This window comes from Nicotiana tabacum, chromosome 1, assembly GCF_000715075.1.
Source record: "Nicotiana tabacum cultivar K326 chromosome 1, ASM71507v2, whole genome shotgun sequence".
In the NCBI taxonomy this organism is placed as follows: Eukaryota; Viridiplantae; Streptophyta; class Magnoliopsida; order Solanales; family Solanaceae; genus Nicotiana; species Nicotiana tabacum.
In genome coordinates, this window is record NC_134080.1 from 124,570,720 (window position 1) to 124,593,748 (window position 23,029).

The 23,029-nt window shown below is 40.7% G+C and overlaps 1 protein-coding gene across 4 annotated transcripts; it reads left to right on the plus strand.

The window, feature by feature from the left end:
- Positions 1 to 4,682: 4,682 nt before the first annotated feature.
- LOC107804894 (F-box/FBD/LRR-repeat protein At1g13570) lies at positions 4,683 to 8,204 on the plus strand. 4 transcript variants are annotated; one of them, XM_016628840.2, is made up of 4 exons: positions 4,683 to 4,752; positions 6,610 to 7,440; positions 7,552 to 7,710; positions 7,794 to 8,204. In XM_016628840.2, the coding sequence occupies exons 2-4, from the start codon at positions 6,640 to 6,642 to the stop codon at positions 7,866 to 7,868; spliced, it is 1,035 nt and encodes a 344-aa protein (XP_016484326.1). In that variant the 5' UTR covers positions 4,683 to 4,752; positions 6,610 to 6,639; the 3' UTR covers positions 7,869 to 8,204. The 4 variants fall into 4 exon arrangements, with proteins under 4 accessions (XP_016484326.1, XP_016484328.1, XP_016484325.1 ...); XM_016628842.2 differs by lacking the exon at positions 4,683 to 4,752 and adding an exon at positions 4,792 to 4,899; XM_016628839.2 differs by lacking the exon at positions 4,683 to 4,752 and adding an exon at positions 4,795 to 6,247.
- The last annotated feature ends 14,825 nt before the right edge of the window (positions 8,205 to 23,029 follow it).

The following is a 23,029-nucleotide window of genomic DNA, read 5'->3' on the forward strand; positions in this document are numbered from 1 at the left end:
TTATTTATGTAAACATAATCGAACACCTCTTGAGGTGTTTCCAAGGGCCGATGTTATCGAAGCCCTTGGAATTTTTGAGGGCTGAATTTTCGAAGCCCTTGGAATTTTTGAGGGCTGAATTTATCGAAGCCCTTTGTATTTAGCTTTTGCCGAGGGTAGCCTGATTTAACCGGTTTTTACGAAGTGTTTGAAGGCCTTTTAATTTCTAGCAATAGTCGGACGTCTCCGAGCCGCATTATTTGGTCGTAGCCTTTATATGACCATAGTCTTTTATTTGGTCGTAGCCTTTGGGTATGTCACTTAGACTTGTTACCCGATAACTTTTTGAACTTGTTCGAGAAGTTAAACCCCGAGAACATTGGCCTTGGCCTTTGTTTCGAAGGGGTGCCTCTTTGAGGTCTTATTAATTCGAATTTTGATGGCAGTCCCCGAGTATTCGGGGTGCTTCTATATTTTGGCTTTTAAGACGTTTCCCGTAGGATTGTAAGAGTAGAGATTGTATGAGATACAAAGTATTTTTGATATAACCTGAGTGCTTCTTCAAATAGTCGATACATGCGTACATGTTTTGCTGTCGGGGGTCGACTATTCTATATGGACACGGTTCGTTTGACCGTTTAGCCCATTACAAAGTTCTCCTATCGAGACCCTCTTAATCGTGAAATATCATTCCCATAAATGTAACCTCCGAGGGTGATGCCCTCCAGTTTTCGAGGTTGATTGAAAAGAAGCCTTGAATATTTGTTGATTGTTCCTCGGGTAGCATATAGGCGTTGCCTCGTTAAAAACCTTGCCGGCAAAACCCATTTGGGACAAAGTTCGAGCTAAGAGAAAAAGAGTGCAATTATGATTTATAACCTGCGACCTTTGTGTAGGAAGGGGTGTTCTCAAAAGCACGAGCCTTTGAGAGCTTCCATTGTGCCAACCCATGGTTGCACTGGCTCAATGGGTTTTTTAAGTTCCTTTACCAATGCTCTAAGGTCTTGCTGTCCATGACCATGATATCTCCGGGGGCCTTGAACTGGTCGGAGATGATTTCGATGCCCTATTTTGACGTCACGAAGGCCGAGAAACTCAGTCGCCCCAACTCCGAGGGAATGCTTCTCTAGGTTTAGCTTTGTGTCGTATTGCCCCGAAATGTTGATTATTTCCTGCAAATGAATTAAAGTGGTCCTCTGCGCACATGGACTTATCCATTCATATCATCAATATAAGCTTTAATTATTTTACCTGTTTATCCTTCGAGCGGAATCCCTGTCATATTTAAACGGGGTGAAGCAATGCGATCTATACTATCAGCACAAAACTAAATGAGTTTTTTCCTAAGAGTGGGGGCTAATCCTGTTCCCAGATGTACCTTTCTTTTTAGCGGTTGGTTTGTTAGCATCGGGCTTTTCGGGAACAATTAGGGTTCGAGGATCTGGGGAATTCCTTTTTTCGCCTCTGATTACCTGTTATCCGCTTCCGTCGAGGCTCGGAGCTGTGACTACTACTTAGCCACCTGCTTACCTTTGGAGGTCTATGTCTTTGAGGTCAAGGGTTCCGGTGTCGGCACCACTTCCTCGATTGCGATTATCTCTTTTGCAGCATGCTGCTCTCCGTGGACTGTTTTCACTCCTTCTTCTGTCGAGAACTTCATCATCTGATGGAGAATCGAAGGCACTGCCCTCATATTGTGTATCCACGACCTCCCAATGAGGGCTTTATACCTCATGTCACTTTCAATGATATGGAACCTGGTATCTTGTATGGTACCGGCCACATTTATAGGCAGGATAATTTCTCCCCTCGTTGTTTCACTTGCCATGTTGAAGCCATTCAGCACCCTGGATACAGGTACAATCTGATCTTGCAGGCCAAGTTGTTTCACGACCCTCGATCTAATTATGTTCGCTGAGCTACCTGGATCCACTAAAACACGTTTAACCTGAATTTTATTCAAAAGGATAGAGATTACCAGGGCGTCGTTGTGAAGTTAGGATACATCTTTTGCTTCCTTGTCACAGAATGATAGAGCGTCCTCGGTTACATAGCTTTGAGTCCGTTTTTCCTTTGTGATGGATACTTTAGTACGTGTGAATGTATGTCCCTGTAGGACGTCGGCTCCACCAATGATCTGTGAATGACATATTGAAGTTTTTTGGGTTCATTCTTCCTGTTTGCATCTCTTTCTCGGAAATGGCTTTTGGCCCTGTTACTGAGGAATTCATGAAGGTGTCATTCGTTGAATAGTTGAGCTACCTCCTCTCTAAGCTGTCTTCAATCCTCGGTCTTATGCCCATGGGTACCATGGTACTTACACATTACGTCGGGATTTATCTGAGAAGGATCTGTCTGTATGGGTTTGGGCCATCTAGTATCTTTAATTTTGCCAATAGTTGAGACGATACTTGAGGCGTCGACACTAAAATTGTATTCTGATAATTTGGGGGCCTCCACTGGTCCCGAACGCCTATCTGACCCGGTTTTGCCCATGAATCCTCGGGAGCTTTCTCGATCTACTCTTCGATTATTCCGAGGTGCATTACAACTTGAAATGTTCCTTCTGTCTTCGACGTACGGTTGATACCTTTCCTTGTTGAATCTTGATCCCTGGTCTATGTCCCTCGGGGGCTTGGCTACGAACCTGTTTGGGTGAACTGAGCCTGAGGGGGCTCCCAACTGGTCATCCTCGACCTTAATTTTTGACCAATACCGATTGTGCACATCCGACCATGTCACAGCTGGATACTCGATCAAGTTCTACTTTAGTTGTCAAGATGCTATCGAGTTTCTTTCATTCAACCCTTGCATAAAGGCCTGAACTGCCCAATCATCCGAGACCGGGGGTAGTTCCATCCTTTTCATCTGAAATCGGGACATGAACTCCCTTAGAATTTCGTCGTCCCTTTGTTTTATCTTGAATACGTCTGATTTTCTTGTGGCCACCTTTATGGCCCCGGCGTGTGCTTTTTCGAAGGCATCCGCCAATATAGCAATTAAATCAATAGAGTTTGGAGCTTAGTTGTGATACCAAATCATAACTCCTTTTGACAGTGTCTCTCCAAACTTTTTCAATAATATTGACTCGATTTTGTCATCATTCAAGTCATTTCCATTGATTCCAGAAGTGTACGAAGTAATATGTTCGTTAGGGTCTGTTGTCTAGTTGTATTTTGGTATATCGGGCATGCGAAACTTCTTGGGAATGGACATCGGAGCTGCACTTGGGGGGAAAGAGTATGATTTTTTTTGGCATCAAGGCCCTTCAAAACTGGAGGTGCTCCGGGTATTTGGTCTACTCGGGAGTTGTAAGTTTCCACCTTTTTATCATTGTCTTCTATCTTCTTTTCTCTTGACTCGATTCTTTTAGTCAGTTCCTCAAGCATTTTCATGATTGTAGGGTCAGTCCCCGAGCCTCTTTCATCGGGCCTTTCAAGCATTGATTCATGCTGTATGTTTATTGGTTCGGTGGTGTTGGGAATCTTGTTCTAACTCTGAAGCTGCGATGGTGACTTGCTGAGCTTGCAGCATCTCGAATATCACCTGGAGGCTGACTCCTCCTTCTTCCAGTCCAAGTGTTTCCTGGTCTCCGGCTCGGGCTTCCCTGTGTGCATTCCTTACGGGGTTTGTGCCTCCATGTTTAGAGCATTGTAGGAGCTGATATCAACTGGCTCCACGTTTTGCACTCCTTCAGGGATTACAGGTGGTACACCGAGCCCTATGCCGCTGTTTTCTCCAAGTCCCTCACTGTCATGAGTAGGTGCGTTTTGTGTGCTAGACATATTTAAGCTTGAAATCAAATAACCTTTGACAAGCAAAATTGTGAAAAATAACGCGTGTTATCAGAAAACTGGCACTAAAATAATCACTATTATCTTTAGCCCCACGGTGGACGCCAAACTGTTTACCTCAAAAAATGTGATTAACAATTAAAGATAATTTGTGGTTTTAAAGATACGTGATATATTCTAATACTAGTGATTATATGAGTAATATTGAGCTTAAGTAAGAAAAAATAATGAACCAAATCAATATTATCGGAACAGTAGGGGCCTCGAGCTTGTCTATCCAGGGACCTCGAGGTCAGCTAGGACCAATAAAGTATGAATAATAAAGTAAAGGCAATAAAGCTGAAGAATAGTTGCTGAACACGTTAAACAAGAGAAGAATAAGAACATTCTATTGCAGTGAATGATCTGATCTCTCTACAAAATGATTGGGGTCCCCTTTATATAGGAGGAGAAAACTCCAATATAGTACCTTGTTCATAAAGATAAAGAATTCTATTGGTACAAGAGTATAACGGCCTAGTACGGACCTGTACCATTTTGTACAACCCTTATCCTATAATTAATGCTCAGGTCCACATGTCCTTGAGAAGTTCCCGCTTTTTCTTGATTGACTTCGAGATAATGCTGCCCTCGATGCAGTCCATACCAAGCGTTCTATTAGCTTCCTCGAGGTAGGTGTCCCTTAGCCGGATACGACGCCCACACCGAGTCTCCCGAATTCGGGCCTATAGCCCGATTTAAGACTTCAAAATCATACTCCTCAATTTTGACTGTATACAAATATAATAAGTCCGAAAGAATAATTAAACAATTTATTCCCCAAAATGTCTTGTTTAATTACGTTAAGGGAGGAGTTAAAACACCAAACGTCACCAACGTTCACCATTTAATTTAATATAAAAACGGTTACACACCTTATTGCCTCCACATAAAACTGAACCGAAGAGACTATGAGAAGTGGATGTGGACTCTGCTACAGGTAAGCCTATCCCGGGTTTCATTATACAGTGTTGCTCTGTCATGTTCAGTTTCTTCTTTAATTTTTCATTTCCCCCCCTAGGATTGTTTGCCCCTATTCAGAAAACAGAATTAAGTTTGTTTGCCGTCTTGCTTTAACAATTTATAGGTTTACGAGGCTCATCATTCTTATTTTCTCTAATGCTTCTTAGTACTTATGCATTGTGTGCTTATTTTCTTGGAGTTAATTCCTTGTATTGTTATCCTAGTTATGAAAATTATTCAGTAAAGTAACTTTTGTATTTTTTGAGATAGCATACCCATATTCGCCATAAAATAAATTGCGAATTTACTTAGTTCACGCCCATTTGACCCATCTTAGGATCCATATTTTTAATCATACGACCAGACCCTCAAACCCAAAAACTTAAATGGGTATACTCAGATTTCATCCTTCTTTGCTTTGTTGTAATAATGTTTTATGGTGTGTTGTTCCATTTTTCAGCTTATAACTTTTTGCATTCTCTGGATAATGGGTCATCCTTCTATCCGTCTCCACTTGAATACTAAGTAGTAGGTTTTTGTCTACATGATGTGCTCCGCCCTAGACTCCGGGCTAAAGCTAAAATCCCCCATTCTCTTGGAGCCTAATTTCTGCTTACCAATTGATTTGTTAAAATTTTTGCAAGAATTCCATTGGTAAATTTTTGGATGTTTAACAACGTCAATCAGAAAACATGAAACATTGTATTTTTTTGTTATTGTCCTATTCAGAAAGCAATCAAGTTTGTCTGCGTTCTTGCTCTAACATTAAGTTTACAAAGCTGTTCATTCTGATTTTTTCTAGGCTGGTAATGCTTGTATATCGACATTTACTTTTTAAATAAACATGATCGACATTTACTTTTTTGATGCTATGTTGGGGAAGCATTAGTTGTTCAATGCTTACCTTGCAGCAGGTCATCATCCACATTCTTCAATATTTATTTTAATCAAATTGTTAATGTGAATTTTCCCCTGGTGTGTTTTGTTTGACCTGTTTAGAAAGGAGAACAGATGTTCCTCGCAATTGAATGGCTAAATGAACTTTTCTGGCCCAATTTATATTAAGTACACTATATAACTTTTATATCATCTCAAGTAGAGTGAATTATTTCCATAAATCGGCAAGTGTGCAATCTTCAACAACTTAAAATAAGTCGAGAATATTAGATTATGAACTTAATCTTGCATAACATCTTTCTTTGGCATGCTCCGATCAGCTTTTGTTTCTAATATGTTTCAACTCATTGTGCTTGCTCTCCTGAATACTCCATCTTTTATCTATTAAAACTACGTGATTAGATAGAGGGGCAGTTATGCGTTAATGCCGAAAGCTCATCACTATTTGGGAAATGTATGGTGAACTATGAGTTTAATTGGAAAGAAAATAGAGTAACAGCTCTTCTCCTCAAGTACAAAAACTGAGGAACGCTGGCTAATGCGAGGAAGAAAATCCTTATATAAAATTTCAACAGGTTAGATGGGCTGAATATCTGGAAGAATAATGAAACCTTAGTAGGAGATAGTTAATGGTCTTGCTTTGCTGATACTAACCGTGTTCTCTCCATGTGAAGTTTATGGTCCTCCTGTTCTTTCCTGATACTCTCGTCTGTATCATTATTTTGTCTCTCCAATATATAGAAAATGGTAAAATCGTATGCAGTTGGAAACATTGAACTACTAGTCATATACAAGCTGTGGATACATTACTGAAATGTGTTTTCATAACAATTTGAATTTTCTTCAAATAGCTATTGGTTGAATACTGAATACTATGGAAGTTGACAAGTGCATTTCCTTGGTACTATTTGTTAATTTCCCTGATTTTTATTTTCAGAATTGCCTGCAAACTCATCAGTATTAGACCATGAAGAGTGCTAGGAGATCTGATGTTGATACAATTAGCAACCTGCCATGTAATGTCCTGGATGAAATTTTAGGTTGCTTGCCTTTGAAAGATGCAGTGAAGACCAGTATCTTGTCAAAACACTGGAGGTACAAATGGGCAACACGTCAAGAACTTGATTTTGGTTATGACTTTTTCGGGTCATTTGCACATTATCAAGAAGCTAAGACGATCATTTACCAAGTCCTATTACTCCATAAAGGACCAATACTGAAGTTTAAACTCGGAGGCTTTAACTTGAAAAGTTGTCCTGATATTGATCACTGGATACTCTTCTTGTCAAAGAAAAATATCCAGGAATTCACCCTTCACATATGGTCAGGCAACATATATCATTTACCTTCTCACCTTTTTACATTCCAGCAGCTAAGGCATCTGGAAATTCATAAATGCTTGTTTTACCCTCCACCCGGTTTCAAAGGGTTTGAGAAGCTTATTAATCTTGATTTTGATAGAGTCACTTTTGTTCCATCAATATTTTGGAATCTCATCTCTAAATGCCCATTGCTTGAACGATTAAGGTTGCTTTGGTGCACTGACTTTGACACCCTTGAAATTGATGCCCCTAATCTCAAATTCTTTGAGTTTAGAGGAAAATCAAAGTCCTTTTGCTTCAAGAATGCCCCTGTGCTTGGTAGGGTTATCCTGTCTCTCAATTCACGTGTTTCGGCTGATGCATCTCCTGTTTGTTCAAATTTTATGAAGTTCTTCCATTGCATACCTTCCCTACGGGAACTGGATATACGTGGTTGGTTATTGGAGGTAATGGAAATGTGTAATAATATTTATTATGGTCTTGTGAAACTTGGTACATATCATAACCAAATGATGTATCTAATTCGTATCTTTAACTAATTTTTGACGTGCTTCTAGTACTTGACCATGGGAGGTCTGCCAGAAAATCCCCCGACTGCTCTGAACAATGTCAAAATTCTGGAAACGGACATGTCTTTCAGAAATGTTGAGGAGGTTTCGGTTGCTGTTTACTCGATTACAAACTGCCCTAAATTACAACAGCTTACTATTAGATGTGTAAGTACTCTCCTATTTTCTCTTGAAAGTGACTGAATTTCCACTGAACTCGCCTAACCATTCTTCCCGAAATTCCTTTACAGTCAGCGGACAATAATGTGGAACCTGTTGTACAATTTTACGAGCCCAATTATTCTCTTTTCAAAGAGTACATATGAGTACTTTTGGTGGTCTTGAGATGGAAATGGAATTTGTGAGGTTTATACTAGCATCTGCACCATTACATAAGCAAATTTTCATTTGGAATTATTCATGTCTCCTTCTTCGGCCGGGAAGACAAATGATGAATGAGATAAAACAATACCGTCGAGCATCACCCAATGTTGAAGAAATTGATGTACAAGATCTTGTATGATTGAAACCCAAGAAGTGCCATGACTTCGATTATTAGTTGTTGTTGATATCGTATGTATTACATCCTTGACTTTGGTCATTATGCACTAAGGTGCTGTATATGAATTTATTTAACTATTTCAAGAGAGAGAGTTCAACTATCATAGCTTATCATGTAATCTGTCTCTCTGAGTAACATGCATTAATCTACTAAGTGTGTCAATAGGAAATGAAAGAGGCATATTGTGGATTGCACCTCTTCATCTCACCCTTTCAATGTTTATAAATTTAGAGGTTTGGCCTCATTTTTCAAACATTGAAAATTTTCCCTTTTTCTTTGCATTGTTTTCTAAAACAAAACATAAGTGTCATGTGTGATTTGTTCCGCCTTATTGCGTTCGTTGAAACATTGGGGTTTGAAGTACCATTATACCAGTGTGAGTAATCTGTTCTACTAGGAAGGATTAAGTTCCTTAATCAGTGGGCTCGAATTTAATTTTATTCTTCCAATGCTTTAAGTTCTTTAAGATTGTTGATAAACTGTGTTCAAAACAGAAAATTCTGCAAAGTAAAACAGAAACAGAAATGCATTGAAAGAACAAAATCAAATCTGAGCCCAGTGATTAAGGAACTTAATCCCCTCCTAGTAGAATATATTACTCACAGGTATAGTGGTAAAACACTTATGTTTTGTTTTGGAAAACAATGCAAAGAAAATGAGAGAAATTTCAGAATTTTCAATGTTTGAAAAATGAGGTCAAACCTCTAAATTTATAGACAATAAAAGAGTAAGATGGAGAGGTGTAATCCAAAAAGTGGCTCTCCCATTTCCTATTTACACTCTTTAAAGAAAAACAAAACAAGAAGCGTGCTCAAGAAAATATTCGCTGGGACTTATGAACACTACAATCATCGAGGAATGAAAATGACAGAAGGAGATGAAGCAATTCCCTCCAACATCACCCAATGTAGAATTAATATATAAAGTACTGTGCTAATTTAGGTACTGCAATTTTTTGATAGGCAGCTAAATTTTTTGCCTGCTAATTACAACGTAACTCTGTCATGTTGTTTTGGGCTATACATACCTACTTTAAGCTTATAGCTTAACTATCCAAAATTATAAACTGAGTCACTTTTCTTTTAAAAAAGTCATTTAATTATTTCTATTGCACACAAATAATCACTTAACCGGAATTATTAAAGTTTCCAATGGAAAAATATGATGTGGCAGTCCATATAAATTTTTATTTTTCTGGATCAAATAAAATAATTAACATCCAAATAAAATATAGAAAATCCACCATACACCCAACCTAACCTGCTAAAAATAAAAATTTACCCGCTAAATAAAATCAAACACTAAAACAGATCCCTGTTGCAATTGCATCTCTCTTTTTCTTATAAAAAATATTTTTTTTCATGGTTTCACTCTAGTATTAATCTCGTAATCTCGTACCCATTATTATTTATAAAAAGTAGAAGAAAAATCCTAAAAAAAGTATACAGGTTATTGAGAAAAGAGGAACACGGGTTACTCTAGTCTTTAGTCCTTAATCTCGTACTCATTATTATTTTATAAAACTAAAGTAAAATTATGAAGAAAAAAAAGGGATATGCTTTTGATAAGAAGAAGAGAGATGCATTTACAACATAATTGCATTTTATAGTTTGATTTTATTTGGTCCAAAAATATTAAAAATCCATGTGGACTGTTACGTCACATTTTTTCATCGAAAAGTTTGATAATTTCGATTGAGTAACCATCTGTGTGACGTTCCTTACAAATGAAAGAAAAGTAACTTTAGTCCATAATTTTGGATAGTTTGATAACCATATGAATAACTATCCCCCTACTTATGGTAGTAACTTTTTATGATCCTTTTTCTTATTCCAGGGCAATGCAAGTAACCTATATTCTAGTAGTATTTAACTTCAAAGTTAAAAAAACATTGCAAGTCATTTCAATTCAAATGATTTGTAAGTCCCGCTCTTAGTCGAGGCACCTTGATATGGGAGATTTATATGACTTTCACTTTATGTATTTCAATTCACATGTTTCAAATTTTTACTACTTAGCCGAGCCCTGGGCTTATGTAACAACCTAATTGGTCGTTTTGAAAATTAGCGCTCTGTTTGGTGGTTTAAGGCTTCGATAAGCTTCGTATTGTATGTGTGGTCGAGTTTGGTTTTCGGATGATTTAGAATCAATTTAAAAGAAGGATTCTTATTTTTTAGCCTTAAGCGGTAAGAGTTGACCGGAGTTTGACTTATGTGTAGACGACTCTGAAATAGCGTTTTGATGATTCCAATTGCTTTGCATGGTGATTTTGGACTTAGGTGTGCGTCCGGATTTGAATTTGGAGGTCGGTAGGTCGTTTCGGCATGAATTGGCGAAAGTTGGAAAGAATGGAAGATTTTGGAAAGTTTGACCGGGAGTTGACTTTATTGATGTCGGGGTCGGATCCCAGTTTCGGAAGTTGGAATAGGTACATACTGTCATTTATGACTTGTGTGCAAAATTTGAAGTCAATCGGAGTTGGTTTGGTATGAATCAACATTAGTTTTGAAAATGGGAAGTTCATAAGTTTCTTAGGCTTGAATCGATGCACGATTCATGATTCTAGTGTTGAGCCAATTTTAGGCTTCGAGCAAGTTCGTATAATATTTTTGGACTTGTTAGTATATTTGGTTGGGGTCACATGGGCTTCGGGTGAGTTTTAGATGGGCTTGGATTGTGCCACGCTCTTATTTGATATTTCGGCTTTGTTTCTTTTGGCATAAAGGGTATCACATTGTGCAAACGACCTTTTATTTATGATTCGATTGAACCATTAGATCCATATCGTAATTACAAAACCATAACAACAATAATCGTCGCATTTCGAGGTCGTACGAGGGAGTTATGCCAATTTTCGAGTTGGGAAAGATTGCTGGTTTCTGGTGTTTGAGGGAACAGAGGCAAATCGCAGGTGTCAAATGCGATTTATAAGTCCCAGGTGTCAAATGCGATTTATAAATCCCAGGTATCAAATGCGATTTATAAGTCCCAGGTGTCAAATGCGATTTATAAGTAACAGGTGTCAAAGTAATTTATAAATCTCAGGTGTCAAATGCGACTTGCCTAGAGAGGTTTCAAAAAACGGGGGTTTCATCATTTTTATCATATTTTGAGTTGTAGACCTTGAATTTGAGCAATTTTTGAGGGGTTCTTCACTTATTCGATTGAGTTAAGTAATTTATATCAGAAATTGATTACATTTCATAATTTCATACTTATTTATATCGTTAAATTAGTGAATTGAGAGGGAAGAAAATGGGAAATTTTGTAAAAATCTTTCAAATGTAAAATGAGGATTTGAAGGGCTATTCGATATCGGAATTTGATAATTTTGGTATGGATGGAATCATATTGGAATGAGTATTCGAGTTTTGTGAATTTTATCAGGTTCCGAGGTGCTAGCCCGGGATTGGCTTTTTAGTTTTAATTAAAGATCGATGCTTTATTATCCGAAATTATTTCCTATGAGTTTTATTTATGATTTGAAGTTATTTTGGCTAGATTTGAGCCGTCCGGAGGTTTTTCACTCGAGAAGGTCATCATAGAGTATCTGTCTAGCTTCTTTGAGGTAAGTATTTTGCCTAATTTATATATATAAATATATATATTTCTTGGTTATTACCTCGCTAGGATTCATCCAGCCGAAGTAACTAAGAACTTCGGATTGAAGTAATAAGATTATTGAATCATCAGAACTACTTCGATATATCTTTTTTACTTTTTAGCCACAGAGTCTTTGTGAACCCATACGACTTTCGTTCTTCCATTTCTTGGTTTGAACTGTTAGTTGAATTATTTCTTGTTTCATCTGTTTATTCATTCAATTCACAATCACAAGGGGCCGTAGGGACTTATAGTCTATTAGAATCCCCTAGAGTAGTAAAATATATCTTTAGTTCATTTCATATATAACTAGCACTAGTCAATATCTAATATCACATATACATGTCTTTTTCCCATAACGTAAACCAAGAATTCATCTTAGATTCAATCCTATTCGAGAATCAAGCATCGAAACATCTTGAAGGATTGTCTTATAGTTATTGAATTACAGATACCTTCCTCTCCTAATCTACTCTTTCTAAAATACTCAAAAAAAACCTTTTTTTGTAAATTCTTTTGAACTTTACCTTTTCTTATTATTCTACCTAGATAAATCTAAATGGACAAATTGATTAAGCCGAATAATTCCATATGTATAGAAATATCATTTTTTTGATTGATCTAAGTTCATGTAATTTATTAACAAAAATGAATAATTTATTTATTAATTATTAATATTTTGGTCAATCGTTGAATAAAATCAACTGAAAGGGAAATCGTTTCGCCCTTTTTTATTTAATTTAATTTAATTACATGTGACGACCCGACCAGTCGTCTCATGAGTTACCGTTCCATTTCCCCCATTTCTGCTTCTGATTGCTTTGTTTATCGGTTCTATATGTGATCGGGTTGGTTGGCTCGGGTTCGGAAAGGATTTGGTAAGGTTTGAGACACTTAGTCTCTTTTGAGGGAGCTTAAATTGGAAAAGTCAACCGGATATTGACTTATGTGTTAGAGGGCTCGAATGTGAGGTCCGATGGTTCGGATAGCTCCGGGAGGTGATTTGGGACTTAGGAGCATGATCGGAATGAGTTTTGGAGGTCCGGAATAGATTTAGGCTTGAATTGGCGTAGTTGGATTTTTGGCGATTTCCGGTTGATAGGTGAGATTTTGATACAGGGGTCGGAATGGAATTCCGAGAGTTGCAGTAGTTCTGTGGTGTCATTTGGGATGTGTGCGCAAAATTTCAGGTCATTTGGACGTGGTTTGGTTGGATTTTTTATCAAAAGGGTAATTTAGAAGAGTTTGGAATTCTTAGGCTTGAATCCGATGTGAATTTGATGTTTTGATGTTGTTTGAGCGTTCCGAAGGTTGGAACAAGTTTGAATGAGGTTATGGGATATGTTGGTATGTTTGGTTGAGGTCTCGGGGGCCTCGAGTGAGTTTCGGGTGGTCAATCAGACCATTTCATGCTTTGGAAAAGTTGCAGGTTTTTGAGCTTCAGCTGTTGCAGAGTTTTCTTCTTCGCGATCGCGTAGAGCTTTTGTGGGGGCAACCCAGGTTGTTCTTTGCGGTCGGGAAGATGGATATACGATCGCATAAGGTGGCGAGATTGTTGATCGTGAACGCGTGGAGAAGGTCGTGTTCGCGTAGAGTTAAGTGGACCAGGGGTTTAACTGGAGATTGTTCGTCGCGAATTTTGTTTGCTTGAGGACAAGCAAAATTTTAAGTTTGGGGGAGTGATAACGAGGGATTTTGACGTGTTTCATGCTCCTTCTTGCTTACGCTTTGATAATAAATTCTTACAAAATAGTCCCAAAAGGCTCATAAGTTGTGCTTGATTGCAGGTTTGATCGACAAAGTGACAAAATGTTAAAGATCGGCTCAGAAGGAGTAAAACCTGCTCAAGTACCAAAGACAAGTCAAATTCAGGACAAAAGGGCCCAGTGCGGCCGCACTACACTTTGTGCGGTCCGCACTAGGGGATTCAAAGAGCTGGCAAATCGAGCCTCAAGGAAGTGCAGCCGCATTCGATCTTGCGCGGTCTCCTTGAAGGTTCCGCGACCGCACTGCCATTTTGTGCGGTCCACGGAGGAGACGATTAGAGAGATGTCCAGTGCCAACTTCAAACCCATGCGGTCCACGGTCATGTTTGTGCGGACCACGCTAGTTGCCTCCGCGGCCGTGGTCCATTCTGCATGGTCCGCGGAGCCTGAGTTCAGAGAGCCAAGACTTCAAGTCCAAGAGCCTAGTGCGGCCGCGGTCCATTCTTTGCGGTCCGCACGGACCTCGCAGGGGCATTTTTGTCCAGTTTTTCCAGCTTAGTGTAAATAGAATATTTTTTCATTTTTAGGGCATCAGATATTATCAGACATTAGTTGCACTCGTGAGAAGACCATCTATAGCCATTTTGGGCATTTTTACTTAGTTTTCATCATTGAATCTTTGTATTTACTTTAACAATTAATTATTATGCCTTGTTCTTCATTTATTTCTCTATTTTCTTCTTCAAGCATGAGTAGCTAAACCCATTAGCTAGGGTTGTGGCTCAATTCTAGTGTGGGTAATTGATGGGTGTTGCCATCGAGGGTTAGATTGACTATGGGTGTTTGCTATTTGGGTCAATTTTATGGTTTAATCTATGAATTGGTGGTTGCAAATAATGGTTTGTGCTAAGTTGACTTGGCTCTTCTTGAGAAAGAGAGCCTAAGTCTCCAAAATTGACCCAACAAGGAATTAGGATGGACTCAAGAGAATTGATAGTCCTAATTAAAGGGTTAAACCTCGAGAGAGTAATTACCCAACTTGAATCCTAGTTGCTTAAGCTAACTTACCTACCCATTTGGTCTCGAGAGAGTCAATTGATCACTCTCTCTACCGAGAGGTGTGAGAGTGGGTAAAATTGTGCAACGGTTATAGCATATTTCCCCAATCATGTCAATCGAACCTTAGAAGCATTTACCCGTCAATTACCCACCTAGGTGAAAGTCACTACCCTAGTGCCTTTCTACCCATTAGATAAAACTCTAGCAATTTTCTCATTAGCATAATTTAGTTCTAATTAGTAGTTGATAATATTAGTTTGTTAAAGAAAAATCAAAAGATGTTTGGAAGTGCCATTTGGAACAATTACACGACTCTAGTCTAGATAGATACTCGACTCTATTCCTAGCTCCCTGTGGAAATCGATCCCGACCCACAAATCGGATAAAAGCTATTTCGACCCTCTCTTCCTACTTTTTAGTAGTGCAGAGTAGGCAGCGATCAACTTTTTGGCGCCGTTGCCGGGGAGCTAACGGTTTTGGCTATCTATTTAGTTAGTTTTGTGTATTGTTCTTCTTTCTTTCTTTGTTACTTACTTGTTTGTGTCATTACTCAGGGTCCAACATGGCTTTAAACAATGCTAATGACCCTCTTGGAAACGTGATAGCGGGGGAGGTGGTAGATGATCTTGAGCAAGATGAGGGGCCTCTTGCACCTCAAGGTTAACGAAGAGGCCGGAATGCCAATGCTAATCCAAATGACAATATTTCAGACCCTTCCCTGGTTCCTCCAAGAGTGGCTCCCAGAGTTTTACCGAACCAGGGCTACGCAAGTGCTATTGTCCCACCCCGAATCTGGGCGGCCAACTTTCAGATAACCAATGTGATGTTGACCTTACTTGAGCAGCATGGGTACCACGGGCGCTACAAATCAAAATGCCTACAAACATCTCAAGGGGTTCGTAGATACATGCTGGGGGAGAAAACAGACGAATGTGTCCTAGGATGCGTTGAGATTGAGACTTTTCCCGTTCTCCCTTCGGGGAAAGGCATTAGATTGGCTCGAGAGACTCCCCAACCATTCCATCACAACTTGGGATGAGTTGGCGGATAAGTTTATTGCCAAATTCTTCTCTCCTAGTCATATGGCGGCACTTCGAGATGAAATATTAGCCTTCAAGCAAAAGCCAACGGAACCTTTGCATAAGATTTGGGAGCGGTATAGAATGATGGTGAAGGAGTGCCCAAATAATGATATGACCGAGGCCATGATCCAACAAACCTTCTACCGAGACATAAATACTACAAATCAATGCATTGTTAACCAATTGAACAGGGGCAATTTTATGAAGCTTTTTTATGAGGAGGCATGTGATGTACTTGATGAAATGGCAGTCACTTCTTCAGCGTGGCAGAGTAGAGCAAATGTGCCTCAAGGTGACCCTATGATTATCCATTTGCACAAGGAATTGCATGATCATGGGCAAGCAATAGCTGAGCTTACTACTACGATGAATCAATTGGCTAAGGCACAGTTGCAACAAGTTCAGAATCCTCTCCAAGTGAATGCCATGGAGGGTGTTAATATGCTTGTCAACAAGAGAAGGCAAAGGAGGCAACAAAATTAAGGAAATTCTGAGCAATTTGTTGATGAATATGATGGGTGTCAAAATGATGGTTATGATGACCAAGAAGAGGTACAATATGTCAACAACTATCAAGGCAATAGAGGCAACTCTTCAAACCAATAATGGCGACCCCAAGGAAATTGGGGCAATCAACAGCAAAGTGGTGGCAATTGGAACAACAACAACTAAAACAACAATTGGGGTAATCAGAACAACAACCAAGGCAATTGGAATGGAAATAACAACAACTGGGGAAACAACAACAATCAAGGCGGGCGGAACAACAATGGAAACCAAGGCAACCGGGGGCAAGTCTTTTATAGTCCCCCAATGTACCAACAAATGAACAATCCACCCCCTTTCCCTTCTCAAGGTCCTAGTTCTTCTAGTAATGATATAGGTAGAATTGAAATGATGTTCGAGCAGATGATGAAGAGGAATTCGGATTCGGATGCACAGTTAGCTTCTCACAACACCTTTATCCGAAACTTGGAGGTGCAATTAGGCCAAATCTCTCAGTCATTGAATACTCGCCCGAAGGGTGCTCTACCAAGTGATACGGTAGTGAACCCAAAGGGTGGGAACAATCATGTCATGACGGTCACAACAAGAAGTGGGAGAGGCGGTGATGTGAATGCCTCTAAGCGAAAGCAAGTTGTCGATGATGATGTTGAGTTGCAAGATGACGAAGTCCCTTTGGTAGTTGAAGATGTGGTTGATGAAAATATGAACAATGAAGTGAGGATTGATATTGAAGAAGTCGAGGTGGAAACCCAAAATGATGTGAACCCATCTAGGGAACACATAATTGACATGCCAGAGCCGATTGTGCCAAAAGCCAAGGCTCATTTGCCAAGGCCACCTCCACCTTATCCTCAAAGGCTCGCAAAGCGGAAGAATAATAATCAGTTTAAAAAGTTCATTGATATGATGAAGAGCTTATCTATTAATGTGCCATTGGTGGAGGCACTTGAACAAATGTCGGGCTATGCAAAATTCATGAAAGACTTGGTCATAAAGAAGCGTTCTATGGATTGTGAAACTATAAATATGACTCACCAAGTTAGTGCTATAGTGCATTCAATGGCCCCAAAGCTTGAAGATCCCGGTGCTTTCACCATTCCTTGCACCATTGGGAGTGCGAATTTTGCCAAGGCTCTATGTGACTTGGGAGCTAGTATAAATTTAATGCCCTACTCGATTTTCAAAACTTTGGGTATCGGGCAACCTAGGCCAACCTCAATGAGACTTCAAATGGCGGATCGATCTATGAAGCGACCTTTGAGCATTATTGATGATGTGCTTATCCGGGTGGACAAATTTAAAATTGCCGGCCAATTTTGTGATTTTGGATTGTGAGGTGGACTATGAGGTTCCTATTATCCTAGGAAGGCCTTTCCTTGCAACGGGGAAGGCATTGGTTGATGTTGAAGCGGGTGAGCTCACTTTCTGAGTGGGAGATGAAAAGGTCGTTTTCCACGTTTGCAAATCTATGAAGCAACCGAATAGCACTGAGGTGTGCTCATTTGTAGACCTTATCACAACTGTGATTGTAAATGATACCAGTGCTATGATTAACGTGGAAGATCCTCTTGAAGCAGTACTCTTAAACATGGATGTCAATGATGATGCTAGTAGAGTGGAGTGCGTGAATTCCCTACATGGGATGGGCTCTTATTCTTATGAGCTGAGGAAATTATCTTTGGATCTTGAAATCGGAAAACTCCACCAACAAAGCCATCAATTGAGGAGCCACCGTATGTTGGAGTTGAAACCACTTCCTCCACACCTCAGGTATGAATTCTTAGGCTCAAATTCTACTTTACCAGTTATTCTTTCTTCTTGCCTTACTAACATGCAGGTTGAGGCCACTTTGGCGGTGCTTCAAAAGCGGAAAAAGGCAATTGGATGGACTCTAGCCGACATTCAGGGAATAAGCCCCACATTTTGCATGCACAAAATTATCTTGGAGGAGGATGCAACGCCTTCCTTGGAGCATCAAAGAAGATTTAACGAGGCTATGTAAGAAGTGGTGAAGAAAGAGGTGATCAAATGGTTGGATGTCGGGGTTGTGTACCCCATTTCTGATAGCTCGTGGACTTCTCCGGTGCAATGTGTATCGAAGAAGGGTGGTATGACTGTGGTGACCAATGACATCAATGAACTTATTCATACTCGGACAGTCATAGGTTGGAGGGTTTGTATGGACTACCGGAAGCTAAACAAGGTGACCCGAAAGGACCATTTCCCATTGCCATTCCTTGACCAAATGCTTGATCGTCTCGCGGGGCGTGCTTTTTATTGCTTTTTGGATGGGTACTCGGGGTATAATCAAATCTTAATTGCCCCGAAGGACCAAGAGAAGACCACCTTTACTTGTCCATATGGAACCTTCGCTTTCTCTCGGATGTCGTTCGGGTTGTGTAATGCTCCGGCGACATTCCAAAGATGCATGATGGCTATTTTCACCGACATGGTGGAAGATATATTGGAGGTCTTCATGGATGATTTTAGCATGGTTGGTGATTCCTTTGAAGAGTGTTTGGGTAATTTGGATAGAGTGTTGGCCCGGTGTGAAGACACAAACCTCGTACTCAATTGAGAAAAATGCCATTTTATGGTTGAAGAGGGTATAGTGTTGGGTCACAAAATTTCAAAACGAGGGATTGAAGTTGATAAAGCCAAGATAGAGGTGATTTCAAGGCTTCCTCCCCCCATTTCTGTCAAAGGGGTGAGGAGTTTTCTTGGGCACGCGGGTTTTTACTGGAGGTTTATAAAAGATTTTTCAAAAGTGGTACACCCCTTGTGCAAGTTGCTAGAAAAGGATGCAAAGTTTGTGTTCGATGAGGGATGTATGCAAGCTTTCGAGATTCTCAAGCTTAAGTTGAACACTACCCCTATCATTACCGCACCAAATTAGAGCTTGCCTTTCGAGCTCATGTGTGATGCAAGTGACGTTGCGGTTGGGGATGTTTTGGGTCAAAGGGTTAACAAGATGTTTAATCCAGTGTACTACGCAAGCAAGACCATGAATGAGGCTCAAAGGAACTATACAGTCACCGAGAAAGAGTTGTTGGCTATAGTGTTTGCAATGGAAAAGTTTTGACCATATCTTATGGGGCCAAAGTTATAGTGCACACCGATCATGCTGCCCTTAGGTACTTGATGACAAAGAAAGACTCCAAGGCAAGATTGATGAGATGGGTGTTACTACTCCAAGAGTTTGATCTAGAAATTGTGGACCGGAAAGGTAGTGAGAACCAAGTGGAGGAACACTTGTCCCGTTTGGAGGAGGAGGGGAGGCCTTGTGATGGCCTTGAGATCAATGATTCATTTCCCAACGAACAACTCCTTGCGGTGTCAATGAATGATATGCCATGGTTTGCTGATGTTGCCAATTACCTTGTGACTGGAGTAATCCCGTGTGATCTCTCTTCTAACCAAAGGAAGAAGCTCAAGCAGGATAGTTTGGATTTCTATTGGGATGAGCCATACTTGTTCAAGATTTGCACGGATGGTGTGATTCGTAGACGTGTCCCATAGGAAGAACAATTGAGTATCTTAGAGACTTTCCATTCTTCACCTATGGTGGCCATCATGGTGGGGTGAGGACCGCCTCGAAAGTTCTTAGTTGCGGATTTTATTGGCCCACCTTGTTCAAAGATGCGGGTGATGTTGTGAAGAGGTGTGACGATTGCCAAAGAGCGGGCAAAATTTCAAAAAGGGATGAGATGCCTCTCAACACCATTCTTGAAGTGGATATCTTTGATGTTTGGGGCATCGATTTCATGGGTCCATTTGTTAGCTCTTGTGGGAATACTTACATTCTCGTGGTGGTTGACTATGTCTCAAAATGGGTTGAAACCGTGGCTTTGCCTAACAATGAAGCCCGGAGTGTTGTTGCATTTCTTAAAAAGAGCATCTTCACAAGGTTTGGCACTCCTCGTGCGATTATTAGTGATGGGGGTCTCACTTTTGCAATAAAGCTTTCGACACATTGCTTCCAAGTACAGTGTCAATAATAAGGTTTAGACCCCTTGTCATCCTCAATCTAGTGGTCAAGTGGAAGTCTCCAACAGAGAAATCAAAAGTATCTTGTCAAAGACGGTTAATGCAAATAGGACCGATTGGTGGAAGAAGTTGGATGACCTCTATGGGCTTATCGGACGGCCTACAAAACTCCAATTGGGATGTCTCCATATCGGTTAGTGTTTGGGAAAGAATGCCATCTTCCGGTTGAGTTAGAGCACAAAGCCATGTGGGCTTTGAGAAAGTTAAATCTTGAATGGGATGTTGCAGCTAATCTTTGTGTTGAACAACTCAATGAACTCGATGAATTTTGAGTCCATGCCTACTCCAGTTCGTCCTTGTATAAGGACAAGATGAAGTACCTTCATGGACAAATATGCTCGTGGAAAGGAGTTCAATGTAGGTGATTTGGTTCTCTTATTCAACTCCTGGTTACGTCTGTTTCCGGGAAAGCTCAAATCCAAATGAGTGGACCGTTTGAAGTTGTGTTTGTGACCCCTTTTGTGCTCTTGATTTGAAAAACAAAAATGGTGAAGTCTTTAGAGTTAATGGGCAGCGGGTCAAGCATTATCTTGGAAAGTTTGATGACAGCCATGTAGTGGCGCTCCTTCATCTCAAGTGATGTGGTGGTAACATGCGTCATGCCGCGACGTTAAATCAGACGCTTCTTGGGAGGCAACCCATGTCTTTTTATTCTTGTTTTCTTTGATTTTCTTTGTAGTGTGGGATTGATTTTTTTGCTAATTGGTTGTGAGATGTGCGCGACGTTAAATCAGACCCATGTCTTTCTCTGAAGTTGCCAGTACGGTCGCCCTACACTTTGTACGGTCCGCACTGGTGTGATCAATGTGAGGACTCTCTGAAGTCTGCCACCACGGCCGCATTGCAATTTGTGCGGACCGCAGTGGACCTCTGCGGCCGCGGGCTGTTTTAAAGGATCGCAGAGGTTGCCTTCTCAAACTTTTTCTAAACAAAACCCAATGCGGACCGCGGTCCAGTTTGTGCGGCCACGCTGGTAGGTGAGTATGGGTCCCAGTAGTTTTTCTATAAATAGACCTCAGAGACCCCTGTTTACACTTTTCGCAAATTTTACACTCATAGAGACTAAACACTCTTCCCTTTTGCTTGTTAATTTTGTTCATTACAGTTAACTTTTCATTTTTTTAGCATGTATTTCTTCCATCTCTTATATTCTCTTCACTAGATTAATTAGATTAGTTAATTGTTAGTTTAATTAGTCTTAGGTAGTACAAAATGGACTGGGTAAACATATGGAAACATCAACTAGGGACAAATTTAGGCTTAAAAGCAAAAATCTTAAACCTTAACTCAGTGCCATATTTGGGCACCCTCCGCGGACCGTGGTCGTGTTTGTGCGGTCTGCGGTGCCCTTGTGCGATCTGCAGTACCACTTTGTGCGGACCGAGGTGATGAACTTATGCAAGGTGACCTTAAGCCCAGTGCGGCCGCACTATATTTTGTGCGGTCCGCACTGGCCCACCGCGGCCGCGGTACTACTTTGTGCGATCCGCGGTGGTCAGATTCAGAGGGGGGTATTCTGAGTCCCACCCCTATACGGACCGAGGTTGTTTTTGTGCGGTCCGCGGTGGTCTAAGTGTGGCCACACTCCTTTTTTGTGCGGTCCGCACAGGCCGTGTTCTGCAACTGTTTTTGCAATTGTGTTATTCTGTTCTGCAATTCTTACTACACTAATGTCTCACTATCTCTGCTGATACTAACAAAGTTAGATACTTGTGCTTGCAGACAATGGTTACTCAAAGAGGAAGAGGCTCAAAACAACCCGGGAGAGGTGAATCCTCCCGGAGAGGCAAGGGCCAGAAGATGATCCGACGCACTCCCCAAGTGAGAAAAAGTATTAAAAAGCTACGGAAAGCAATTAAAGCTGCTGATAGAGCTTATGACCAGTCGGGGAGTGAGTACATGCCTTCCCAGGATATTTCCTCTGATTCTGTGCCTGAATTTGTCCCTGACTGGACCGGAAGAATAAGATTGACTGATGATACTCCTCCACCCACACCCACTGCCCAAGCAGCAGATCATGTCTCCACTGAGTCGTCTGAGGGCTCAGCAGCTGGCAGTGGCGAGTACTCCACCTCCTCCAAAGCTTCATTATCCGGGAGAGTGCAGGCAGAGGTGATGAGGGAGATGAGAAGGTACCTGAGGGGGGTGAGCCTCAGGTTGGGGGGATTTCCCGTACTAGGAAACCCGAAATGTGGGAAGACAGGTTTGTAAACCAAGTAGCATACCACAAATTTAGGGAGTGGTGGCCGGTGCGAAAACTAATTTTGGAGAGGAGTTTCGTAGATAGAGATCTTCTACCCCTAAACCCTGATGTGCATAGACACTTTAGAACAAGAGTGGGGTGGGAGCACTTTATAAATGACTGTGGGGAGGCAAATGAACACTTGGTCAAAGAGTTTTACTGTAATGTGGCCCACATCATCAAGGGCTCCAAAGTGACTAAGGTTCGAAACAAAAAGGTGTTGTTCTACGGGAAGTCTCTGAATGAATATTTGAGTTACAATGTGGAAGATGAGTCTCTCTATATGGCAAAGATGGAGATGGGCGAGGAGGTCCGTCTATGGTTAGCTCAGTACCTGGCAATCCCAAGTACCGTTCTGGAGTGGTTGACTGTTGGGGTAAAGATACTACGGAGGACTCTTAACTTTGAGGCGAGGGGTTGAGAGACGTTTGTATGCAGCCGATTAGACCTCACTTCCCATGATCAGACTCTACCTCTCTACCAGGCTGTCCTAGTTGCTTCCATCATGGCAGGGTACCCCATCAATGTGGGGAATATGATATCCCACATCATCTCTATTGTGGGTACTGAGACTGACAGGAACTACCCTTTCCCCAACACCCTGACTATGTACTTCAGAGATTTGAAGGTAGAAAAGAGGCGGTTTGACATCAAGGTAAAGGCTACAACCCCATTCTCA

Coding starts and splice junctions, on each gene's coding strand:
- LOC107804894 (XM_016628840.2), top strand. CDS start 6,640: ATGAAGAGTGCTAGGAGATCTGATGTTGATACAATTAGCAACCTGCCA. Junction 7,441..7,551: donor TACGTGGTTGGTTATTGGAG/GTAATGGAAATG, acceptor ACGTGCTTCTAG/TACTTGACCATGGGAGGTCT. Junction 7,711..7,793: donor AACAGCTTACTATTAGATGT/GTAAGTACTCTC, acceptor ATTCCTTTACAG/TCAGCGGACAATAATGTGGA.